At 38.9% G+C, this 27,883-nt stretch overlaps 1 protein-coding gene across 4 annotated transcripts in view; it reads right to left on the minus strand.

Moving 5' to 3' along the window:
• Positions 1-4,124: 4,124 nt before the first annotated feature.
• Positions 4,125-27,883, minus strand: part of PIK3C3 (phosphatidylinositol 3-kinase catalytic subunit type 3) — an 81,244-nt gene continuing 57,485 nt past the window's right edge. For all 4 annotated transcript variants that reach the window (XM_075021293.1, XM_075021295.1, XM_075021294.1 and 1 more), the window contains 2 exons: positions 11,344-11,469; positions 4,125-4,910 (listed from right to left, as the gene is read on the minus strand). In XM_075021293.1, coding sequence (XP_074877394.1) covers positions 4,896-4,910; positions 11,344-11,469 — 141 coding nt within the window. In that variant the 3' untranslated portion in view covers positions 4,125-4,895. The remainder of the gene's footprint in view (positions 4,911-11,343; positions 11,470-27,883) is intronic.

The following is a 27,883-nucleotide window of genomic DNA, read 5'->3' on the forward strand; positions in this document are numbered from 1 at the left end:
TTTTTCTTCCGCAATATGGGTTCTTCAGTCTCTAATCAGCGAGAAATGTTATATTAAACAGACACGGGAGATAAAAGCCTTTGGTTACAATTAACTTCACAATCTGATTCCCAGTGAAAGAAGACACACTGAAGAAAGGACTGCACAAAAACTCTTCCTATTTTATAGATCAAGGACAGATGAAGCAGCTTGTTTGACACTGTGGAACGTGTATCCATATGATTTACCCATTACATATTCCAATTAAAGTCTAAGCACCTAGCGAGATGGGGAAAAGTGCCGTTATCCAACTGTCACTGTGAGGACTACAGGCTGGAGCAAACTGAATGGCTCACCCACGGAAGAACTGATCTCAGAGTTCCCCTGAGTCCCCACATTGGCTCAGCCCTCCCTTCACATCACTTTACTTTCCGTGCACCGTAGTTTATGAATTGAACACCCTCCTCAGAGCAAGTCTGTAAAATCTCCATCTTCTGATCCCTCGCCATTGATGAGGGCGATGGGGAAAAATTTAGGACAAACACATTTCTGTCAAGGGAAGGAATTCAAAGTGGCTCTGTTAATTTTTGCACAACCGCTAGCTGTGGAGAGGTTTTATTCAGAATTTAAGTACCTCCCTGTGGTATAGCTTAATTCACTTTGGAAAGGACCATCCCACACACAGCTTAACTGATTAATGTCTGTGCGCAGATGAGCTATTACCTCCTCTCCAAGCACTGTTCCTGCCATTTCAGGTTTGAACCCATGCAGGTGAACTGTGTCGCTGCTCGATTCTCTAGAACCAAGAGGGGTTCGGTATTTTACCCTCCAAAGTGAAATTTCTTCCTCCCCCGGGAAGAGTCCTTTCTAAATCACCGATGCTTGGAAGGACAGGAGGACACCAATATTGCACTTCAAGTAGCTTCACTATTACAAAGAATCATCACATCAGCTGAAGAGGTTACAAAAATCTATTTTAACACAATCCACCTGCAATCTGTTTTCGATGACTCCCTTAAGACTCCTTAAATGTACGCGCTTCAGATACTTCATAATAACCACAGTATTTTACTATCCAGTGATGACACCGGGTCTTGCGAGTAAAACCTCTGCTGACTACAAAGGGAAGGCCATTTAGTGATACTACCTCTCTTTGCTGCTACCCCCACTCTGCGAGGTGTTAAGATTCCCATTCTCTGTTCCTCCTTCCCTTTTCCATAGCCATTATTCCTCCAAAGCCTTGCAAAAGTGCTTTTTATTTTAGACTGCACACAAGAAGAACAAAGACAGGTAACTGCAAGAACCAGGACATTTTGTGCCAAAAGGGTATATGCCTTTTCTATTAAAACCAAGGGCCCATCCCTCTCTTTCTTACTCCCCTAACTCACCACCCCACCCAAAATACTACTTTGGCAATTACTGCTTCCTCCCCCAAAAAAAGAAAAGAAGACTGTGCCACTTTCTGCTCCTGAAGCACTGGCAGTTGAAAGCAACCAGTGACAGTCTATAGGTAGGGGAGAAAAAAAAAAAGGCAAAAAAACCCCCAAACAATTTCTTTCACTTCCCTCACCCTCGATCCCAAGGGAAAGACCACTAGAGATTCCAGAAGAAAATAAAATCAGGATGAAACCAAGATAGATGTTGAAAGGCAAATAAAGCACCCACAAGCTGGCTTTATAGTACTTTTTACCTCTAGTTATACAAAATACAACTGCTAGGTAAAACAAGGCCATGACAAAAAATATTTTTTGACTGTTCTGTTCTTTTTCTCTGCAGTACTTCCTGGAGAGACTTAATAGGATGACTTTTGACAAGTTATTCTACAACACAACTGGTACAGCCTGGTTTCCTACTAGCTACTGCATCATGCTTTGATACATGTGATGGACCTCACAGCCTCACTCTACGCAGAATTTTGTGTGTGTATGTAGGCCCACATATGCATACATGCAAATACACGTGCAGGGTGAAACTGCTGTCTGACATCCCCCGGGGGACCTTCCTCTGACTGGGGATCTACCTTTGTGAAACGCAGAAGGATTTCACCTTTAAGACTTGTACTCCTCAAGACAAAATCAGTAGTAGTTATTCAAGGGACTCAGAAGTTATTAGAGACAGATAAGTAAGATACTCACAGAACTGGATTACAAAGATATCGAGCCACGATAGATAAACTATTAAACATTCTTACTCCAGTAAGTAGAAGCTTTAGACTAACATACCGAAAAAGAAAACCCTTCATTTAAAACAAAATAGCTTACTCCCCCCAGTTTTGTTTTTTTCTGTTTTACTTTAAATAGATGATGCTGCACGAAATGCTAAGAGCCATCAGATTTTGCAGAATAGTCAGAACTTACTTTGTATATGAGGAATAAAAAGATATATATATATATAAATCTTTTGATGTGTGGACTTCTAAGAACAATTTTCAAAAATATTTGGTATTTACAACACAAGGCTTAAAGTAATAAATTTACTTACATCTAGTATATTGTAGCTGTCCCAGTGCTGTCCTGTTCTTCATGCTGTAAGGGTTCAGAGCAGCTGAGAACAGACTATGCAGATCAGCCCCCAAAAAAGTCACTAGTTGGATCAGAGACATATCCAGTTAGTTTGTCAGTGCTCAGCTGGTACATGTTCTACAAAATTGTTTGGAAAATACATTGAAAATATAAGCAGGGTGACTCAACAAGCAGAAAGAACACACTGGTTAGATTATGTTCCACTGACTCAGGCAAGCTTTTCCATTTCTGTGCCTGATGTTCTCCATTTAGAAAGCAGTCAGTGATTTACAGTGAAGTCAGGGTCTTCTTAAGCCTTACCTGTGATACTCAGATTCCATTTTGGGTTCACATGCTAACATTTATAACTGACTTAGTGTACAGTTTTAACAGGCTGTTGCATAGTCCAGCATATGAACAGGTTATTGTGTTAATTTTAAACCACAAGACATAGTGAAAAAACATGTATTAATCCATAATGTGTTTACAAAAGTTATATTTAACACTTTATAAACCTCTCTGCAAAGTGGAATGTGCTGTAGGATCCGGTTGATGATGTCTTTTGGGTTTTAACAAGGAGTAATCCTTGGCCTGTCTGGTCAACTGGTACAGAGCGGCTCATGGCCATAATTAGTCTTGGGCAGGGGGAAGAGGAAGTTTTCTTCAAAAGAAATAGAGGAAAAATCTAGAGGAATATATACAGTGGGAAGGGCTGGGGATCAGGACTTCAGAACTCAAGTCAAATAAAGTGTGGCTACAACATACAAACCAAAGTTGTGTGAGCATGTAGGATGCCCCTTCAAAACAAATTAAAAAGACAATTTTTTTTTTGCAGAATTTACTCTGAATGTCTGAGAAGTCCATGCTCTCAGAAATATCCTTGGAAGATACCACAAAGTACTGTATGTAAAATGAGTTCATGAGAAATGGAGGCAGTAAAGAAATAGGTATTTCTGCCAGATGAAGTAAGACCAAAAAAAAAAAACCCCACGAGAAAATGGTAATTACTACTTCTCAGAAGAAAAGCCAGGTAAAGATAAGAGGTACTACTGTGGCTCCTCTGTGGCATTGTGTTTTGCCAGCTAACACAAGCACTAAGTAACTACGGTAACATAGTTCCTCTAAGTCGCAGATACAGGGGAAAAGAGGGGCTGAACCAATGTTGTGGTTAACTGGCAAATTTGGGTAATATGCTAAAATAACTAAGGGCCCATCACAGCCCTAGTAGATTTTCCTCCATCAAAGCTCTTCTGGTGTTTGCTAGCAAAAGCAGCACAAAGCAAGACTGACTCACAAATATCAGTCAGATTCAGATTCAAATCAGTCCTTCTTATCTTTGTAATTGGGAGGGATTTCTTCCTCACTTGAATTCTTATTAAAAAAAATAATACAGGAGTGTAAGAGCACTCTTTGAAGAGATCCACACGTTTATGAAGAGCTAATTACATTGTTGATCATTCAAACCAGATTCATTATGAACTCAACATGTGGCACAAAAGTCATTTTATGAGTGGCCTTATTCCTGCATCAAGCGAAATGAGAAGTGAAAATCCTTGCAAAAAGCCAAGAGTTATGAACATAATCCTCTAGTATGCCATGTCTCAGCAGGTAAGATTAAAAAGACAAAACAGAACACCTCAAGACTGCAACAACAAAGACTTTATTAGAGTCAAGAATATATAATCACTGTACAGAAAACATTCAGAGTTAAGGTGTGAAATACTGAACCGCTCACTGTGCATTCTGGTTGCTGAGCCTGTTAGTGATGATTTAATTGGCTGCCTACAGCTGGCTAACTTATCAGCACTTAAAAACATTTTTGTAAGCAGGGAAGAAATGATTGTCCTTTCTAACTGATAACATTGCCCAAGGTGGGAAATAAAGGATCATACGCATTACATTAAAACTTACTCACGGAACAAAGCTGGTGGGAAGGGAAGAGAGGAGATTGCCGTAGTTTTGTGTTTTTTCCGCACTGAGGAACTGTAACCTCAATGTTCTAACTTTGTACATACTCTTGTTCAGTACAGCAATAATTTCTATTTTTAAATAAGAAAATATATTAACAGGTACAAGAATTTACCATCAAATGCAGCCTCTTCCAGTTATCTTTGGCTTGAGAGGAAGTTGCTTACTTCAACTTTTGAGGCTCAAATGTTTTCAGTGGAAAGAAATGCCATAGCATCTGAGCCCCAAGGATGATATAAACAACCATTTTTCTGTAAAAAATGGTTGTTTTTAAACCTTCAATGAACAGAGACTCAAAAAAGCCTCTCTACCTCCTGAGCTCTCAATTCTCCATGCTACCAAAACTGCAGCTTTTGCCTTCCAAAACTGTTTGGTGAAGTCCACAAGGGCTTGAGAAAGTCTCTTTCTTGAGCATTTGCTTGTTTCCACCACAGGTAGGCAAAAGGCTTATTTTCTCCAATACTAAAAGAAAACAAAAAACAGATAGAACAGCATTTATTCAACTTGGCTTACTCTCAGAAACAGAAGTTATCCATAAATTGAACTCTGTGTTTAAAAACATGGTGAAATGCCTAAGGGCATGCGATTTTCACAACCCTTCAGGAGAGCAAACAACATGGAAACCAACTCTATCTGCCTCTTCACAAACAGTTTCATCCAATCTACACAATCCTGCTGGCAGACGTTCCCTATTTTATTTTGGCATCCAAGAGAAGGAAAACAGAAGCCCTGTCCTGAAGGAAAGGAACCACAGCTGCATTCCAGAATGCAACAGCACTGGGACCACAGCTTGGAGATATTCTAAAGCCAGGTAATATTTACAGCTTAAACTGAGTCTGCTCCTAAGCAGACAGCAGCCAAGCATTAGTACAACCCCAAATTGGACACCTACATTTTAGGTGGGACACCCATCATCTCCCAAGCTTTTACTTTTTTAATCACTGCTTAGCACGAGCCCTGAATGTAACTGACTTAACTTGTAAATTTACAAGGGAAATAAAATGTGAAATTAGTCACTTCAACTGGAGATTGTTTCCTTCCTCTACAGAAATAAATAATGCTGTTAAAATGAAAATGACTCTCCAGGGAGAAATGGCTATCCAGTCTTCATTAGTATCAACTAAAATTAGTATGCACTTTTTCTCCTCTTGAGCACTATTGTACAACTCCATTAACTTATTCTAAATGTTAAATTTATTTACTTTTGAGACAACAGTTTTTTGATAACCATTAAGAAGGAGACAAGTACTACATAAAAAGATCTGTAAAATATCTGGTAAGATAATAGATTAGAGATACATTAGAAACTAAACTAAAAGCTTCATAACACAGCTTTAAACTGAACTCAGTTTACAATACTGTTACAAAATAACAATACTAAGCCAATACCAAAATATCTAGACTGCTTTATCCAAGAGCTTTACTTACTACAGAGTGACATATAGAATGGTGATACACAACAGTTACTATAATAAACAACCTTATTAAAAAGCTCTTAAGTGTTGCAGTAGACAACACACATTGCTTGTAGACCTATTTTGAAGGCAGTAAGAGAATAAATATCTATCGATAAACAAAAAAACATGTTGAAGGGCATTTCAAAGGAAAAATTGTGTGGCAGCATTAGGCCAAAATCTGCTGTTTATGCTTGTGTCATAATACCTGTATAGTGTGGGTTGTTTTTTTCTGGGTTTTTTTTTTTTTTGACAACTTACATTACTATTAAGAGCAAGGCCATTGGCAATTCATTGCAGCATTACACATGAACAAATTGCAAGCTTCAATTGGCCATTGTGTAAGATGACCCCTTTACAGCAAATTCAATGATGCATTAATTGTTCATTTGTTCAATGATTTACAGACTCTGTGAAGACTCCAGCAGCAAATTCTTAAGACCACCTCAGACAAAAGGGAAAGATCATGATTTTGGCTAATGAAGTACTAAATATCACTAAAAAGTGTCCTATTTCACTTGTAATATAAATAGACATTAATTACATTTTATTCTGATGGATTTTTCTGGTAAGTTTTTTAAAAAAATACATACATAGAGCTCAGATTCTTAAGACTTGTCAACCGCTGATTAATCTGTGACTATTCTTTTTGTATCCTTCTCACTCTTATAAACATCCAGTATTCTTGCAGGGGGAAGCCTGCATGTGTAATTGTTTACAGAACATAAATGAAGGCAATAATCTGAACTCCAAAACTAGCAGAAGAATCCGACATCACATGGAGCCAAGAGATGCCTTAAGCACTTACAGAGCAACACACTATTGTTTTCATTTTAGGCACCTGATCCCAAAAGTAGAAAGGAAAGCTAAAGGCATATAGGTAGCAAACTCCGCAGCAGTGCACGAGGAGAATTCAGGGCCTCAGGAAAAGCAGCCCAAAAGTCTCCATGCTGGAACTCAGCATCAGCCAGCTGGAGAGGTAAAAACCCCCAAATGAGACAACTGGATCAAGCCTGCATTAGTGGCTGTCATATCTGCTTATTTGGCATCCAAAGTGCAATACACACTGTGGGCTTGCTTTTTAACTCCCCAAAATGTGAAGGGAAGATGCAACTGGTGCCTGCTGCTGTATGTATCAGCCTCTTGCTTAGAACACCATTCCTGGCAGCTAGAAGCCTGGGGTTCAAATTCTTGGGTACTTTTAAATATTCTGAACAAATCTGTCCTGTGATTTTAAAAGCAGTTTTAAGTGCTGAAGAAAGGTCAAGCAAGAACAAGTCTGAATGGAAAAAGAAAGGTCACCTAAATCAAACCTGTAAACTCTGACTTACTAATACAGCTTCACAAATGCAATAACAATTATCTGGGAGAGTCTGGCAGTCACCTAAAACCAATGAAGTAAAAAGACATGTCTTAAAAAAAGTGACTGTCAGTATGGGATTAAAAGCAAGGTCTACACACATATTGGAAGCACTTAAAGTTTTAATCTTGAATATTTGTAAAGGCTGGGTTGGTTTTTTTTGTTTTTGAACCCCAAGGTAGATACTAGGCATTTTTCACTTTGTCTTATGAAATTATGGTCCTCCATCCTATGATCAAAGCAATCCATAATGAATGACAGCAAATTTTGCAACATTTTCACATAATTACATTCCTTTTTTTTCACATCATGTAAAAGATCACCTTTATTAAATATATATGCAGATGGAAATGACATTTTTGCTTCTTACCCTGCACTATAGTGCAGTTCTTCAAAATAAAAATAAAGTTTGCAGGAAACAACATATTACTTGGAACACCTTTAGCAAAATCCATAGCCATAAAAATACTTTTCCTTGGTTCATATCAGAATTTGATCAGTCTTTTGAAGAAAGAATCAATAAAAAAACCTGAGATAAAGACTGGCTTTTCAGACTGGTTTCATTTTTCCTCTCAATTCCGTTTCTTGTCATGAGTCTAATACTTAAGGCAAACAATGTAATATCTTAAATCCCTGATAAACACAAACTAAATATGTCAGATGATTTTAGGGAAAAACCATTGTAAATTCAAAGAAGAAATGCTTTTGTGAACACAGTTTTATTCAACATGAGAATTAAACATTTTATTGTCTTACTGTGGCTTGTAGTAAGACAGCACACATAAGTGTGGTTAAACATTTCATTCTCCATACTAGAGCAAGGGTAAATTTTAATAATAAAAACAGTAAAGACAATAATTTATTGTCACCCCAGACCATTAGCAAGAATCAGATAGTGTGTGAGGGTGCATGGAACCTCCAGAGATCATTTAGTCCGAACCCCCTGCTCAAGCAGGATCAAACACAATAGGCTGCTCGGGACATTGTGCTGTTGGATTTTAAGTATCTCCACAGACAGAGACTCCGCCACCCCTCTGGCAAACCTGTCCCAGCGTTTGATTACCCTCACAGTAAAAAAAAAAGTTCTTTATGTTTAGATGAAGTTTTCTGTCTTTCAGTTTGTGCCCATTGTCTCTTGTCCTGTCACTGGGCACCACTGAAAAAGAGTCTGACTCCATCTTCTTTACTCCCTTCCATCAGGTATTTATAGACATTGATAAGATCCCCCTGAGCCTTCTTTTCTCCAGGCTGAACAGTCCCAGCTCTCTCAGCCTCTCCTCGTATGACAGATGCTCCAAGTGCTTAATCATCTCCATGGCCCTTTGCTGGACTCGCTCCAGTATGTCCATGTCTCCTGTATTGGGGAGCCCAAAAGGGGCACAGCACCTTTTGGTGTATCTCATGTAGCACTGGGTAGAAAGGAAGGATCACATCCCTCCACCTACCAGGAACACTCTGGTGGCCCTTTTTCACCATGAGATCATGTTGCTGCACAGAATCATAGAATAGTTTGGGTTGGAAGGGACCTTTATAGGTCATCTAGTTCAACCCCGCTGCAGGGGATCATCAGTAAGCAGGGACATCTTCAACTAGATGAGGTTGCTCAGAGCCCCATTCAAGCTGACCTGAAAAGTTTCCAGGGATGGGCCATCTACCACCTCTCTGGGCAAACTTGTTCCAGTGTTTCACTACCCTCATCGTAAAAAATTTCTTCCTTTTATCTACTCTGAATCTACCCCCTTTTAGTTTAAAACCATTACCCCTTGTCCTATTGCTACAGGCCCTACTAAAAACTCTGTCCCCATCTTTCTTATAAGCCCCCTTTAAGTGCTGAAAGGCCACAATCAGGTCTCCCCAGAGCCTTCTCTTCTCCAGGCTGAACAACTCTGACTCTCTCAGCCTGTCCCCATAGGAGAGGTGTTCCATCCCTCTGATCATTTTTGTGGCCTCCCTCTGGACTCACTCCAACAGGTCTATGTCTTTCCTGTACTGGGAACTCCAGAGCTGGACGCAATACTGCAGGTGGGGTCTCACCAGAGTGGAGGGGCAGAATCCCCTCCCTTGACCTGCTGGTCATGCTTCTTTTGATGCAGACCAGGATATGGTTGGCTTTCAGGGTTGCGAGCACACACTGTCAGCTCACATCCAGCTTCACGTCCACCAGTACCCCCAAGTCCTTCTCCACAGGGCTGCTCTCAATCCCTTCATCCCCCAGCCTGTACTGATACCAGGAGTTTCCCAGACCCAGGTGCAGGACCTTGCACTTGGCCTTGTTCAACCTCATGAAGTTCACATGGGCCCACTTCTCAAGCTTGTCCAGGTCCCTCTGGATGGCATCCCATCCCTCAGGCTTATCAACTCAGCTTGCTGTCATCTACAAACTTTCTGAGGGTGCACTCGATCCCGCTATGTCACTGATGACGATATTGAACAGTACTGGTCCCAATATGGACCCCTGAGGGACACCACTTGTCACTAATCTCCATCCAGACATTGAGCCATTGACCACTACTAGTGGTCAGCATCATGTGCAACGCGTCCACCAGAACCTTCCGGGCTTTCTCTGAAAAGCTGCTTCGCACCTTATCACCTAACCCCGCTTGCCCATGGGGTTATTCCACACCAGATGCAGTACTCGGCACTCCCCTTTGGTGAACTTCAAGAGGTTCCTGTGCAGTCATTTCTCCAGCCTGTCAAGGTCCCTGTGAACGGCAGCACACACTTCTGGTGTATCAGCTACTCCTTGTGGATTTGCATTGTCTGCAAACTTGCTGAGGGTGCACTTCAAACCATCATCCAGGTCATTAATAAAGATGTTAAACAATTTTGGCCTCAGTATCAACCCTTGGAGTACACCACTAGTGAATGACCTCCAGATGGAGTTCATGCCACTGATCACAACCTTCTAATCCCAGCACACTGACCAGTTTCCAATCCACATCACTGTCCAGTTCTCTAGTCTGTATTGCTCCAGTTTGTTTATGACGATATTATGGAAGACAGTGTAAAAGCCTTGTGAAAAATCAAGACAAAGAACACCTAAAGCTCTCACCCAGTTCACTGAGCTATGCTTTTTATCTTAAGTGGCCATCAGGCTGGTCAGGCATGATTTCCCTTTTCTAAATCCATGCTGACTACCCCCAATCACCTTGAATCTATTCTGCAGATCTGCATATAGAGCAGAAGCCATCCCTCCTAATGCCAGAAGTCTCAAGGTTCCAGCCATCACCATCCCAGGAGTCTCCATTTCCTAACTCGATGAGCACAATGTATTCTTGCTCCTCCTTCAGTGCAGCTGGAGGTTCAGGCTCTTCTATCTCAAGGTCTCTGTGAAGTTCTGGTCAATCTCTTTCTTGTCAGCCCTGATACTGTGCCGTTCGCTGACCTCCTCCCACAGCTCCTTTACTTGGTGATATAGACATTCCACCACCGCACACCTCCTGCAAGCAAGGAGCCCAATTCCCACTGCCCCAGCGAAAGGTCTCAGCCACCCCCTACAGCCCCAAATCTGAAAAACTGCATTATCCCTCAGGATCTCCTTCTGTGCCGACGCCTCTGACATAGGGGATAGCTGTCCACGTAGCTGCTAGGGACCATGTTCTATGGTACGGTATCAACATTGCAGAAGATGTGGATGCTGTTACGAGCAGAGTTCCTGGCCCCTTCTGCGCAAGCTGCTACGTCTGTCAATGATCAAAATGACTAGCTGGAATGCACACTCAAGGAAGTCTAGCAAAGGTATGAAAGAAAGGAAGTTATCTTCACTCATTTACTTTGGGAATGAAAGCTAAGGAAGTTGTGGATCCTTCCCTCAGAACTCCAGCTTTCCAATTTGCAGTTCGTACCCTTAGTAATACAACCAGTTACATCCCACTTAGCATGTCTGCTAAGGTGCTTTAAAAAATTTTCTAGAACCACCAATGACTTGCTCTCCAGTCCTGGCAGCAAGAACACACTTTTAACTTGTTGGAAAATGAACTAAAAAGATCATAAACAATGAAGTTAAGTGTTGAACTTACCACTCGCAACCTCTCACCTTACTGAGCTTTCACAGAGACCACCAACTGAGAAGATATCTCACCTGTGCAAACTTGTGTATCTGCTCCACCACAGCTGCAAAGAGGGCATGGACACTTTCATCAATTAGACTCTGCATATAATGGACAGCTTCTTCATCAGACAGGTCCAAACGAAACTTGTCCTGCACCTGGAATGGAGGCAGAGATGACAAAAATTAATTCAACAGTTAACACATGCACTATTCTATCTGAAGTATACAGTAGCAGACGACGACTTCAGTTATGAAAGTTTAGTAAAGAATCACTCTTTCACTTCTAAATGACAGCAGATTACTGGAAATTTACAATGTTATGTAAAACACCCATTTTTCACTGCTTCATAAAAACAGGTATTTAAATAAGCTAGAAACATCCACCTGCACCTTATCCTTCCAACTAGTAATTTCAAAGCTTGAGGCCAGAGAGTCAAGAGAAGTACCTGGACATAAGAGTTTAAACAGAACTAAAATGCTCTGAGAAAAAGAGAAAACACTCTAAGTTCACTAAAAAAGAATTAAATGTCACTTGAGAAAAAAACCCACACAACTTTGCATATTAAATACAAAGTTGGAAAAGTCTGGACGATCCTAAACGTTCTTGAAAGTATGTAACAATTCCTTATTCTAAACTTATTTTCAGGTAACACTGGCTTTCAGAAACTGTAAGACTATTAAGTAAAGAATACATAATCAGAGGAAGGGGTGGGCAAATCAACCACGTCAAAACTGACCTTTATATGGCAGGTGAGAATTTCATTAACTTTTATTATATTCACCATCCATAAACAGTTAGCTGGCGACACTGCTACCTACCCCTTACATTGTTTTTCCTTTTGACGACAACATATTTTTATTATTGTACCAATAACACATTTTGCAATTTATACATGAATTAAAAGGGGAATGCACTATTAATTAAGAATACAGCAACATCTATACTTTTCTATTTCAGCCTTGGCAAAGCCTTGACCCATGAATATTTACAAAGGTGCAGTGGATGCCTTTCTGTGAATTCCAACTAATTCCATGGCAATTGTTCAGGACTGCTCCAGATGGCAACATCTTACAAGCCTCGTCACGACAGATATTCCTTTGGTAATACTCAAAAAACTTCTGTGCATAGAACTGGCAAGAGCTTAAACAGATCTTTCTGGAATAAAAATAAATAAAAAAAAAAATAGAAAAAGATTTTGCTTTAGAGGAGCCAAGTAAGTTTTGCAGACGTGCCTTATCCCTCAAAACATTTATGAGAGGCAGATGCATAAACAAGCATTTTGGATGAGTTCAAATATTCTGATGCATGGACCTGAGGAAGTGCTACAGATGCCAAAACATCACTTTGAGTTTTCTGAAGTGCTGGCTGTGCAGCAAAGTCTGCATATAGGAATGGCAAGTGTTCAGATTCTTTTGGGGGCGGGGGAGGAAATCATCACACTGGTCCAAAGGTGCACCAGGGGAAGTTCAGACTGCATATTAGGAAGCATTTCTTTACCGAGAGGGTGGTCAAGACTGGAACAGGGTGCTTAGAGAGGCTGTCAGTGCCCCAAGCCTGTCAGTGTTTAAGAGGCATTTGGACAATGCCCTTAACAACATGCTTTAACTTAGTTAGCCCTGAATTAGTCAGGCAGTTGACTAGATGATCATTGCAGGTACCCTCCAACTGCAACAGTCTATTCTACTTTTTGCATTAAAAAGCCCTTGAGGTGTTGAATTTGGAAAACCATTTGTGCTGTTGAATACCTCCTAGCAAGTCCATGATCTCTCAGAATTAAGAGTCAAAGACAGATTCATAGAATCGTTTAGGTTGGAAGAGACTTTTAAGATCAAGTCCAACCGTCAACCTAACACAGGCAAGTCCACCATTAAACCATGCCCTAAGTGCCACATCTACACATCTTTTAAATACCTCCAGGGATGGCAACTCAACCACTTCCCTGGGCAGCCTGTTCCAGTGCTTGACAACTCTCCTGGTGAAGAAATTTTTCCTAATATCAAATCTAAACCTCCCCTGGCACAACCTGAGGCCATTTCCTCTTATCCTATCGCTTCTTACTTGGGAGAAGAGACCGAGGCCCAAAACCTCCTTTCAGGTAGCTGTAGAGAGCAATAAGGTCTCCCCACAGCCTCCTTTGCTCCAGCCACAAAGTTTGCTTTGTGCCCAAGCCACAAGTAGCCAGTTTCTCCAGGAGAATGCTGGAAACAGTGTCAAAGGCATTACTAAAGTCTAGGTAGACAACATCCACAGCCTTTCCCTCAACCACTAAGCGATTCACCTTGTCATAGAAAGATACCAGGTTATTCAAGCAGGACCTGCCTTTCATAAACCCATGCTGACTGGCCCTGATTGCCTGGTTGTCCTGTATGTTTCATGTGGTGACACTCAAGATGATCTGTTCCATAACCTTACCCAGCACTGAGGTCAGACTGACAGGCCTGTAGTTTCCTCATCCTCCTTCCAGCTGTTCTTGTAAATGGGTGTCACACTTGCTAACCTCCAGTCAACTGGGACCTCCCCAGTTAGCCAGGACTTCTGATAAATGATTGAAAGTGGCTTGGTGAGCACTTCTGCCAGCTTCCTCAATACCCTTGCGTGGATCCCATCTGGCCCCATAGACTTGTGTGTGTCTAAGTGCTGTAGCAGGTCACTAACCATTTCCCCTTGGATTACGGGGGCTTCATTCTGCTCCCTGTTCCTGTCTTCCAGCTCAGGGGGTTGGGTACCCAGAGAACAACTGGTCTTACCACTAAATATTGAGGCAAAGGTGGCGTTAAGTACCTCAGCTTTTTCCTCATCCTTTGTCACCATGTTTCCCTCCACATCCAATAAAGGATGGAGATTCTCCTTAACCCTCCTTCTGTTGCTAATGTATTTATAGAAAAATTTTTTATTGTCTTTTACAGCAGTAGCCAGATTAAGTTCTAGTTGGGCTTTGGTCTTTCTAATTCTCTCCCTGCATAACCTCATGATGTCCTTGTAGTCCTCCTGAGTTGCCTGCCTCTTCTTCCAAAGGTCTCCGAACTCTTCCCCCCCCCGCTAATTTCCAGCCAAAGCTCTCTGTTCAGCCAGGCTGGTCTTCTTCCCCACCAGCTGATCTTTTGGCAGATGGGGATGGCCTGCTCCTGCACCTTTAAGATTTCCTTCTTGAGGAATGTCCAGCCTTCCTGGACTCCTTTGCCCTTCAGGACTGCCTCCCAAGCGACTCTGTCAACCAGGCTCCTAAACAGGCCAAACTCTGCCCTCCAGAAGTCCAAGGTAGCAGTTCAGCTGACACCCCTCCTTACTTCTCCAAGAAGCAAAAACTCTATCATTTTGTGACTGCTATGCTCAAGACAGCCCCCAGCCATCCCATCACCCACAAGTCCTTCTCTGTTCTCAAACAACAGGTCCAGCAGGGTACCTTCCCTAGTTGGCTCACTCACCAGCTGTGTCAGGAAGTTCTTCCACACACTCCAGGAACCTCCTGGACTGTTTCCTCTCCGCTGTGTTGTATTTCCAGCAGATATCTGGTATGTTGAAGTCCCCCGTGAGAACAAGGTCTAGTGATTGTGAGACTTCTCCCAACTGCTTATAGAACAATTTTTCTCCCTCTTCATCCTGGTTGGGTGGTCTATAACAGACTCCCACCATTGTATCTAGCTTGTTGGCATTCCCCCTGATTCTTACCCATAAACACTCAACCCTATCATCACCATCATTAAGCTCTAGATAATCAAAATACTCCCTAACATACAGGGCTACCCCACTGCCTCTCCTTCCTTGCCTGCTCCTTCTGAAGAGTTTATAGCCATAAATTGCAGCACTCCAGTTGTGCAAGTCATCCCACCGTGTTTCCACGATGGCAACTGTATCATAGTTTTCCTGCTGCACAATGGCTTCCACCTCCTCCTGTTTGTGGCCCATGCTGTGTGCATTGGTGTAGATGCACTTCAGTTGGGCTATTGATCCTGCCACCTTTTTGAGAGAAGAAGCCTTAATTCCTACGTGACCATTCTCAGGTTCTTCCATGGTTTCTAACACATCAATAACCCTTGTGGCTTTGCTGCCGCATGGATCTCCATCCCCCACCTCCACTGAGATGGCAGACTGAACGGCCTCATGAGCATGCCATCCCTCAAACATTGGCATGCTGTCCCAGGCTTACCTCTAGGGAGCCTGGTTTTATCCCTTTTTCCCTTCAAATCTAGTTTAAAGCTCTTTCAATAAGCCTAGATCCTCGTGTTCTCTAATCAACCCTATCCCCCAAGTTTAAAAGTACTAGTCACCTTGCAAAGTAGTGCTGATAACAATATGAAAATTGCCCAGCAAATTCACATCACTTGCAGAAAATTAATTGCTGCCATCTAATCACGTGCTTTATTCTCATAAATTTCAAATGATGCAAGCTCTTGTGGAGACCATTGTGTTCCTCTAACTTCAGTCTCCTGCATAATGAGCTAGGTAAAATGGTATAAAACAATTTTTGCATCAAATATGTAACTTCTAGTTTATCTCTAAGATTGAGAGAGAAGAATCTCTTTTACAGAGTCTTTATACTGAGATAGAATGCTTCACGTCCTAGGTAAATTGTTTCAAAGATTAATTGCCCCATTTAACAATTGTGACTTATTTCCTATCTGAATTTGTCCGATTTCCATCTCAAACAGTTGAGCTCATTAAAACTTTTTACATTAAAGAACTGTCCATCAGAAATCTATCTCATGTAGGAAAATATCAAATTATTTAAGTTGCTTCTTAACCTTCTCCTGGATATGACTAAGGAGACTGACTGTTAAGACAGAATCAAGTCTTTCCTGAACTTTTTCCATGCATTCACTTTTTTTAAGCACTGACAAAAATGCGAGCCAAATTATTTCAACAACGTTCTTAATAAGGTCACATTTGTGAGATGACACTACCTTCTCTTCCCACTCTGTATTCTTTCTATGCACCAAGGATACTGCATATACAACCACCCTCTTTATGATAGCAAAATACTGAGATTTCAGTTTAGTATTACTCTGCATTCTTTTCAAAGGCAACGTATTCCAGAACAGCACCCTTCCAGCTCTACAATAAAAAGCATGTTAGCCTGCCAAGTATGGAAAGATAACGCTGCTTTACTCAAAATACTGTTATAACTCTGTTGCTGATATGTTTGAAGTAATCATAAATAGACTTTTTCCTCAACTTCCCCTCAAATAGAAGATTGATCAATATGAAAGAATACATTAAGCCAAAAAAGTTCAAACTCTCAAGGAAGCAAGTAGCAAGGAGAGATTTAGAAGATATTTCAGGCTAGTATTTTACTACTTTTATCTTCATAACAAACATGATGAGAAGGAAGTTTATTATCTCCTGCAGACATATTAGAAGTTTGACAGCCAACGAAGCACACAGTAGAATCCAACTGAATTTAATGGACTATTCACATGCTTGCAATTACACACAAGCTTAAATACTTGCCCAAATTAGAGCACAGACTTCTATCAGATCTATTTTCACGCTCACAGAAAAGGCGATGTAATGAGAATTCAGCAAAATTGCTAACTGCAGTTTCAAAAAAAAAAAATAATTCTGTAACATGCTTTTACACAACTCTAGTAACCAAGCACTTCAGTGATCTTCTGCTTTGTTCATAGAAGTACTTCTCAGAAAGTCTTGCAGTTAGCGATATTAAGATGCAGCCTCATTCTATGAATTAATGACTATTTAAACCTGCTTCCCACCTTCCCCAGGAACAGACTGGCACACTGATACATGTGGCTTTCCACGGTTTACCCACAGCTAGATCTTAAAAGCAGTTTGCAGTTAACAGCAGGATCAAATGCTGCCGAGTACTAGATCTTTGCATGAAAGTTTTTCAGTACTGCAATTAAAACTGACTGCAGCCTGAGAAGAAACACAGCAAGATGACAAATTACCTCTTGAGCTGCAACAGCAGCAACAAGATTAATATACATTGACTTATAGTTCTTACAACAAAACCAGTAGTAATTCTTATTTGAAACCTGTGAGTTCCAAAGTAAACCATGTACTCTAAAAGCCAACAATTTCTCACAGAGGAGGTGCAACTAGGCAGAGATTTTTGCATGGTATCAAAAAAAAAAAAAAAAGAAAAAGTGAATTGGCAGGTCAAATTCTGATGAGTTACACCATTGTCTCATTCTACACAATTAAGAATGGTCACCATGAAGGCATCAAAAATATCTCACCTGAATTATTCAGAGTTCTGACTTTGGCATTTAAATTAAGTGAATTGTTTTAGTTTAGTCATTAGTATTTGTCAAATAGAAAACAAACATACTTGCTGAATCTGGTTAAACTTTTGCTTTGTTTCCAGAGAGGAAAGTTTTAAGCTCCACACTGTATACACATATTGATTTTAAACATCAGAACTCAACAGCAGGATTTCAGTGTTTAAGGATAAAAAGACTGGATAAAGAACTAGAGAGTCCGTGAAGGTACTGACATCATCTTGAAGGTTTCACGTTGTCCATTTCCTATCCCCCTGCACAGTGGGTGGTTTAGTGTTAAAGCATAAAATAGGATTGCACAGTTGTATAAATGTGCCTGACTAGAAATTTTATTATACTTCAGTTAAAACTGAAGCATCCTGTAAGAAAGCTACTGTTAGTTACCTTGATAGAGCTTTTCTTTTTCAAAAGACAAAGAAAATAAAAATTAAAAGGGGAAGAGGCCATAAATCATGAGGGACAGTTCAGAAGAAAATATGGGGAGGTGGGGGTGAGGGGAGAAGCATTTAAGTATAAATTACTTGGAACTGAACTGATGGTGAGAACAGAAAAAAAGCTGATCATCGCTTGCTGCAGAATCACACGGAGGATGGAATTTAGCAAGGTAAGAAGGCAAAAAAGTAAAAGAATATATTTTACAGTAAAACCACCAGGAAATACTACTTCGCACTGTGCTTATTCCATCCAAAATTACAGGTTTATCAACCACAGTTGAAACAAACCCAAGAAAAAAGCACAAGAGGAGGCACTGGATAGTTAGTAGCTTCCCTCACCTTCCAGCACAGCGTGCAAAACCAATAGAATAAGATGTAGTGTTTTGTTTGTGGAGATTTTTTTGTTTTGTTTTCTGTAACTGATAAGTATCAGAGGTCTTCACACATTCCATTACTGCTGCCCCATGCAATGAACTTCTCAGTATCTGGAGAGGTTTCAGATGAAACTGTTAAATAAAAAGATCCTCCTTTTTTAATGCAAAGATGAACTTACACAGCACTTATTTTTAATATGGTCTAAAGTTGCATTTACATATTTTATTTATAACCAGATTACAGTTTGCAGATATATTATTATGCTTTCTAGAATAGTTTAAACATAAGGATTAAGGTACTAAGATATGGGAGGGAGGTGTGAAATAACAAAAACGGACATCAGTTTTGACTATACTTTTGCTAAAAGAAACAAAACCACCAAAACCCCAAAACACAATCACCCTGCGAGATCCCAGTCAAAATTAGAATTAACTTTCTCTCTTCCTCTACCTGCCAAAACCAAACAAAACACCTCAACCCAAAATCAAGTGGTCACTTCATCCATCTAATGCAAAAAACCCCAAACCCAGGATCCTATGATGACACAGCCTGATCAGAGCAAATACTAACTAGAATCCCACATGTTAAGTTCTGGGGTAAGAAAAGTAACTCCTGTACCGCAAGTGTTAATATAGGGAAGTAGAACATCATGAGAGATAAGACTGAAGTAGAAATTAAACTATTTCATGATAAACACTGCTATTTCACACACTCACAAAAAAAAAAACAACAAAAAACGAAACCAAAAACACCCCCCCTCCAAAAACCCCCAACCCCAAAAACCTGTTTTAAAGACATGAAATTTCAAAACATGTAAACCTAATGTATTGTTATATTTGATATGACAATTCACTAGAAAAAGGGAAGTTGTGAAGTTAACTGAGAGGGAAAGAGCATAACATCTACCAGAATAACGGGCAGTGTTAACTGCTGGTAAACTTGCACTTTATTTTTGCTTGAAGCGTCTTCAAGGAGAACTAAAAAGACTATCATTTTGAAAATGATATCAAACATGCTGTATGAATCCAATTTCACAGAAAACTCCCAGTCACGCTCACAGAGCTGTGTACTGTATAAAATCAGGATGGCAATAAAGAAGAGATGAAATACTCAAGAAAGCCCTAATCATCATATTAAAAATTGCAGTTAAAGGTCTGAGATAATAGTAGGCCTATGTCTTCATTCACTTGAATGAATCTCCAAGTTTACCCGTCTCTCTTTTGGCATTTCGTATTGTCAGCCTTAGGATTGAGAGATCGTACACAAACCCAGTTGGGAATAGCGCTAGTGCAGGTAAGTGCACTTCATTGCAGAGTTCCAAGATCTTCACTTACACTTTTTGCTCCTTAACCACATTGTATTAAAGTCAGGAATTTTTCTTTTTTACTAAAAAACATCTCACTGCTAAAACATTACCTGAAATGGATTAGGTACTTAAGGCTCAAGGGTAAGACAAGCTTTTTAGAAATTGTTAGGAAGTTTTATAAACTTCAGGGCAGTATCCAAATCCATGCTTCATGAACATTTGTAGCTATGGTTTTTGTAATTACTGAAGAAGGGAGTAATACATTTTGAGGTAACATATCACAAGTACATATGAGAACCCTTTCTCAATGCTGTTCAGTTTTCAGACAAATTGCAAGTCAGCCATTCTGAAGACTGGTGGCTGCTCTACTATTTATTTTTCCAGCAACATAAGCAGCACTGCTTGTGTTTTCTGTCACTACTAGGTACATAATTTTATCACTCCAATATGGTATTGCTCATCGCAAAGTCAGCTGCTTAAATTTAAGAGAAACTTCAGTGTCCTTTTTTGTTGGGTCACGATATACATTGGATCTAAGCACCCTGACTACTACCAAAACGTCAGATAAAAATCAACTGATAGCCAAAAAAGAAAAAAAAAACCAACAAAATTTAGTGGGGTTTTCATGATTATTTTTACTGTTTTGACTTATAATTGTCACCAACAGTCAGCATCCAACATTCATGTAGCATAACTTGGCTGCAAAATGGTTGGCTTAACCCTTACTATGTTTCATCTTTTCCAGCAAAAGACTTTCTTGCTTTCCCTGTTGCTTGCAGTCCAAACAACTCACAGTACAAACTCCTAAGATGTTCTATTTGCATGAGCAATTTCATTTGAAAGACTATCCTGACAAAAGCTTTTGTTTTCAAGGCTTTGATTTGAACAAACTGCAGTTTCTAAACAAGCCTGTGTAGGTTTCTCTAATTTTTTTTTATTTATTTGTTTAAAATAGAAGCAATAAAGATGTTAGTGAACATCTCTAAATTGAACTTCCATGAAAATCAGGGTTTTAGCTGCTGCAAAATGCAAAGATGATACTGTTCCAGCTCAGAATTTCAACATATTGGTCAAAAACTTATAATCAAATAGACAGCGTGATATAAAGCAACAGGAGTGTTCTCACACTTGGTTCATGTTGTGATGTTTATTCCATTTTTTTTTTAATTTTGAAATGAATTAATATACATGCAAAATTAACAGCTTCGAAACAGAAAAGCTGGGTGTGCAGCTGCAGCATCATTACCCAAATGGACAGAAAGATGAACGTCTGCCTAGGCAAAATAAGCACCATGTCAATGTGACACTTTTACAAATAAAAAACCTCCCCAGAGCAGCAAGCAAATATAAATACTGAAACAAACAGACTGTAACTAGCAAAACTGAGCTTAATTTTCCAGTAAAAGTAAACTTCCTCTTGACATTAATAAATCTCAGAAATCTTTCCTAGCTCCACCTTTTAACAAATACTTGTATTTTCAGTCAGGTGAAAAGACACAGATATCCACTGCCTAAAAAGGCATGTCAAGCACCAAAATAGAAGTCCTTTCCATTTCACTAATTTGTAAGCTCAACCCTCAATTATCCATTGAGTGACTCCTGGGGAGGACAGAAGAGAAGGAAAGAGCACAGGGAGTTTTACTACAACCCAGCTGAAGAAACTGGCAACATTAGCTCAGGTTTACAAATAAGCTAGCTCTGAAATTCTTTTTTTACCTCAAGTCACATCATATCTCTGCTTCAGCTTTTATGGCTGTAGAACAAAAATCATTTTACCTTAGTATGATTAATGTAAAAGGAACAAAACATGCCTCCTCTCTCTTCTTGCTAGTTCCAAACAATTACAGTACTCATATTCTTATTAAGGAGGATGAGACCTAGTCAATGTTTGCATACATTTGGGAGACACAGAGGCTGTCTCAGTGTTACAACCTGTAGAAAGAAAATACTCCACTCTCCTGAATGGTTTGATTTTAGCCTTTTCTGTGTATACCCAAAGGTGCTATCAAACCTGAATGGGACTCCTTTCACCAACATCAGTTACCTACTGCTTGCTGGATGCCAGGTATTTGCTGGTTTGCTATGTTCACAATAACCTCGCCTGTAAATAAAACAGTTGCAGCATCTTTGCAGCACCTTCTTTAATCAATGGGCATCTGAAACACAGCTCAGTCAATTAGGACACTGTCCTTTAATGCCTGCTGGGTTCTTTGTGAGCCAATGAATCACTGGTCCCTGATGTTTTCTAATTTAAAGGTCAAATTTGCTATGAAGGACAGATAGAAACCATCTGGCTTTCCTGTAGAAAAATCAAAAGCTTTTTTTGTTAGGAGGTGACAATGCTGAATACATTAGCTATATCTGAAGAGTGATGGTCTACCTCTTCCTTATGCAAAACTGGTTATATAATTGGCTCCAGATTTTAGTCATTACTACTTAAATTTATAGCACTGGCTAATTTAAAAAAGCCCAACAGTTAGCAATTAGTGTTGCAGCTGTACTGGAAATGAAAAAGCAAGTAGCACTGGCAGAAAAAAGGTGTGCGTAGGGACATCTTCATTGTATCATCAGTTATGCACTGACAAGTCAACATTAAGAAGTTTCAGCCCAGCCTTTTTCCTGAAAACTGAGAAGTGGAAAAGCATAAGCAAAGAGTAGAAAATTTAAAGGCAATTACCTCAGAGGCCACAGAAAGGGAGAGGCAAACTGGGGAGACTCTTCCCCTACTTTTCAATTTAATTTCATTTTGTGACATTTTTGAGCCAAAGCGGGTTTTCAGAGCAGCCTAAATCAGAGGGTGGCAGTAAGAGATAGTGTCATGAACCATGAAGTGAAGCACCCTAGACTGACAGTTTTTTTTATAAATAGTATGGAGAGGACAAAAGGAGATGAAAGGATCAAAAAACCAAATAATTTTAATCTCTGCAGCTATTTTTTCTTGGTCAAAAATTGACAAATGTTTTACTATTAAACAAAACACCAAGAATGTGAATAGGGTTCTGAGGACGGGGACAATTTTGCATAGTTGGTAATCGCCGTTTTCTCGGTTTTTCTATGGGGAAAAGTAGTGATCAAAACTGGAGTGAGGGAAGTGAGTCACTAAAACAAGCTTTTCTTACAATTGAAAGGTACTAGCCAATTTATCCAGTGATATTGGGTATATGCACTGAAAGTAGATAGTTGGTTGAAAAAAAAATTTTTCCATACACTCTCAAAGAATAGTCGTGAAACTTCAAACAGAGCTTTCTGTTGTTTTCAGGCCAATGCTGACTTACTCATTTTCAGTCCAATTCTAGGTGTAAGAACGCATCATTAAGGTCAGCACTGATTTAATTTCTGAAAACAAATGTTATGGAAAGCAAGTAAGAAGTTATTGTCAAATTTTGGTATGCTCTAAATCCACATCTCTAGTTGAAGTCAATGGGAGTTTCTGGTTCTTTTCACACTAACAGGGAGAAAATATCCACAATTATCGTCATTCTCTGGTAAGAAAAATCGGTTTGTGTAGAGCTTACTTTCTTTTGAACAAGAAGAATGTGAAAGTACCTTTACAGATGACAGGAACAGAGCGCCCAGCTCTGCTTACACCATCCTGTGCCATAAACCACGTAAAACAGGTTTAATCTGTACTTATTTTACAGAAAGTTGTACATGACAAGCTGCTGTTCCAATTTTGCCTTCACTTGATACATATTTCTCCCAAGATGTTTCACAACTATTGGACAGAAATGACACCTGGACAATATGCTTTCAGTCAGATTTTAAGCTTGATTATACAATTACATTCTGCCAGTTAGCTCCTTGGGATGTCAGGTTGTTACTGGAAGGTAGATGGTATTTTGGCAAAAACAGTCGCCAGCTATAAAGATCTTGCCTTCTCTTTCGTTCTTCAAGTTAGTAATAATATTCCTTTAGAGTGCTTTCTACACTCAGATTTTTCTAAAAAGTGTCATTTAGCATACCAGCCTGAAATTCTTAACAAAAAAATAAAAATCACAATTCAAATCATTCAATGCCTCACTGAAGACGACGCCCCACATTATAGTTTCTTTCATGATCTTACTTTATGTTCAGACAAATAAGGAAACAAAGTCTAAAGATTGCTGACTTCCAACCATCTTTCCTAACTAGTGAGCATCCTGTTACAATACGCATATATGTCACAGGAAGTGACAAAAGACAGCACAAGAAATCAAGCCATACAAAATGACAGTAGTATTCTTTATCTATTTTATTCTAGCTGTCATTATCATATGATATATGCAAATTTTATTTTTATTTAGAATATGTATATGATTACAAAAATTAAACCTTCATTCTGGCTGTAAAAACTCAGTAGATTACTTTCTCTGAAAGTTTAGAAAAGGGGAACACCAAAAATATTTCCAAAGGCAGCTTTACTAACAAGCATGTCTTCAAATCTTAGCATGTTTTTCACCAGTGGGCAGGTATGTTCTGCAACATAAATCACCTCCCTGCCTATCAGAAGCGAGGATGACGCATTATTTCACTTTGTGAAGCTAAAGATTAGACTGGAACTTAGGCTACCATCTAACATCGCAATGCTTTCACTTTGAGGAATCAAAACTGTGACCATTAAAGAAAAATCTTCCTTTAGAAATAATCTTTAGAGTAATTCATGCCTACTTGGTAACAGCAATATAGCTGCACCTACTGAAAAATTCCAATATCAAAGATCTCTATACCAAATAAATTGTTCTCTAAACTAATTGAAGTATAATACTCCCTTCAGCAAACATTCCTTTGTTTAAAAACAAGAACTCTTTTTTCCCCTACTATATAATTTTCCATGTAGTTTACTCATAAACTAGTCTTCTGATTTATCACCGAATTTAGAAAAAGGTAACCTATTTAGTTACCTCAGTGACTTGACTTCAGCTGCCTGTGAGACCAGAGCCTCACCGGCTCACCAGCTCCCTAAAGCAAAAATGCAGGCTCTACAAAACAAAGAATGAGTATTACTACAGCACCAATAACGAAAATGCTGGCTATGAACTTCCAGCTACACTGTTAAGCAGGATACCTTCTTAGATACGGAAATATTTGTAAATCTCCACCTTCGTCTTCCATGAAAGTGGTATCATGGTTGAAATGGCTATTGACTTGATTCACACAAAGGTAATTTAATTTTGCAGTTCAGTTCAAAATGGATCTTTAGCTAATTTGAGTCTGTTGAAATATATATGGATTTTTTGTTTAAAGCTTTAAGAAAAAAAATAAAAATCAATTGAAATACTGAAAGCATTTATTCAATTTTCCTACAACAAGGTACAGTATTATCTTGTTAAATGACTGAACAGACTTGCCACTCAGCCCAAGAGATGCAAGACACCTTGTTGCTTTTTTTTTTATTAGTACTAACAAAGCTCATAACTGATTTGAGACGGGCTAATGGGTATTTAATATCCAAAACAAGTTTTCTAACACATTATTTAAAAAAAACAAACAATGACCTATTCACCATTCTATAATGGGTTAAGATGATTCTGATCTAGCCCATTTACAGCTGATTTGCTAACTGTTTTTTTTAAAGCAAAAAAGTAAAACCAAAATTGAGAACTAAAGAAAACTACTGTCATAGGAGCTTTGAACATAGTTGTATGCATTCAGTAGATCATAATGTCAACAGCAGCTTTATGGAAGGGTCCTCTGTTCACCTACTCTTTAGGGAGCCCATTATGATGTATTATATTTGCACGAATTCCAGGAGTATATTCAAAGGATAATTTTTGAACTAAAAGGACCAAACCTGAACAGTTAATAGCAGTTAAAAACAGCTGAGCTATCAGAAAAAAAATGAGAGTTTATATAAAATAACAATACTTGTGGGAGGGCTGAAAAGTCTATGAATTACAAATAAAACATTTATGAACAAGCTAAACAATCTGGTTATCTTTCTGATAATATCTTACTGTGTGGGTTTTGTTTTGTTTTTTTAAAGGAACAAGCACACTGTAAATGAACTTAAAGAACTTGGGAAAGTGAAACCTTTTCCTCTCAAAACATTTGAAAATGTGAAAGTGATTTGCTTTCCTTATCAGTAATACTTGTCTTACTGGTTCAGTTCTAGCTCTTTTCACATTTTAAAGCCTCTGTGAATAGACAAGACTTGAACCTACCATGAGGGTAAAAGTCACAGTTCACCAAGCTGCAGCATTGTCAGAGTCAGTATCCCAATAACTAATTGCAGCTTTTGACCTAATAGTGGTCTGTCATATAACAAGTAAGCTTATGTTCTTTTCATGCAAAGAATGCGCTATTATTTATACTTTGTAAGGGAATTTAGAAGTAACCACATTGATCTAATTCATAGCTCTTAGAACTTCCTTTTAGATTTTGCTTCCTTCATGTTCTCCAATCAGATACAATACAATCATACTTTACATAATCTTGATTTTTAACTACTGCACATCAGTGAACTGTAACATACTTAGCAGCTGTAGAAAAGACTTGTTGGCTTTCAATTCTGTATCTCAATTTGTTACTTAAAGAAAATTATATAGCAAATTTATATAGACTAAGAGTTTTAGAAGTGTCTGAAATACTCAAATGTTGCTACATTAAAACAATCCTTTACAAATATTTTACAGAATCTGACATCCTATTATCATTAACTACAGAAAGCAATATACCCTTGGACAGCACTTCTACAGGGTTTACCAACATAAAATACAATGCCAAGATACTAATAAGAAACAAGGATCTTGCATGTTAATTGGCAGTGAACGCTGGGAGACTCTGATTAATAAATGTCAGAGCTCACGAAAGAGCATCCAAGGCAAGAACGAACATAATTACGTCAAGTGACAGTGAACTCTGGACAGAGGCGAGTAAGATTAAAATACGCAGCAAGTCTCAAACTTACTGCTGCAAATATGAAAGAACCAGCACTTCTGGAATTCAATGAAACCATCAGTTTGACCTTTTGGTGACTATTGCAGTCAACGACAAACTTGCCAAAATTAGCTCCTGCACTACCTGTAGATGCATACTTTAACTTCTCCCAGGATTTATTGTGCATCTATTCATAGACTTTGCAATCTAGAAGGGTTTCCCTTCCTTACTGTTATCATGGAAATTTAAAAAAAAAAAAAAGTATTTCTCCCCATTTTTCCAATATATAGCCTGAAACAAACATGTCTTCTTTATAAAGATGAAATTCATAGGCATGCGTTGCAAGTACACTGTTAGGAAGGTCTCTTCTTTCAAAAGAAGGTCTCTCCAGGAAAATGTAGTTACTCCCAGAACTTGGTAGGTATTGAACCATTTCGGTTTTCTACTTGAAGCCTCTATCTCCCATGTTCCATGTGAGTAACTTGATCTTTGCAGGGTGTTTATGGACAGAGGTGACGTTCAAATATTGATATGGAAAAAGAATAAGCTGTGACTTTCTCAGGAAAAGTATCAAATGGAGGGAGGGCTGTCGTCTTTACCACAAAATACAGCACTTCTGGCTAGCTCAGTCTTCCTGGAAATGAAACTGAATAGCTACATGAACTCTTTGTATTAATTTGAAACCAAGAAACTCTGAACAGAAATGCTCAAATTCTTGCAGGCAAATGGAAAAATTTGGTTGGAATAACAATTTAGTTTTCTTTAAGGGAACTGTATTAGAACATGAAATATTAACTTAAAGATTCTGAATCTTTGCTTTCATAGCTTATTGAAAACACTGAAGAACAGCCTACTTTAGAGAAAATCCACTGCTTGAATAAAAATTACACTGAACTGATTTCCATTGGATACACAGGCTCCACAAAGTCTTTCGTGGAATTAAAACAGATAGCCTTTCACTATAAATCAGGTTATAAAAACCCCCAAATTTGCCTAAAATATAAGTGTAATGAAATCAAGATGAACATTTATCCAGTATTTTTTAATGTCAACTGTTGTTGAAACATCAAATGGAGAAGAATGATGCAGGTTGGTGCGAAGTGACAGAATTAGAATTACGGGACACGAGTTTGTTTTCACAACAAACAAAATTCTTGGTGATGAAGACATACTAGTCTACTGGTTTTAAATCTTCAGCAGACTGGTTTTATAAAACCATCTATGACTTACAGGATTCTAGACTAGATGGAACAATCTTTCATGATATTGTCAGTGTTGATTGCTTCACTTATCAAAAGTTTCATAAGGTAGGATCACTGTTCTTAGCAGAATGCTAAAATACCACCTGGAACAGAGTGCT

This window comes from Buteo buteo, chromosome Z (assembly GCF_964188355.1).
Source record: "Buteo buteo chromosome Z, bButBut1.hap1.1, whole genome shotgun sequence".
NCBI classification, from domain to species: Eukaryota; Metazoa; Chordata; class Aves; order Accipitriformes; family Accipitridae; genus Buteo; species Buteo buteo.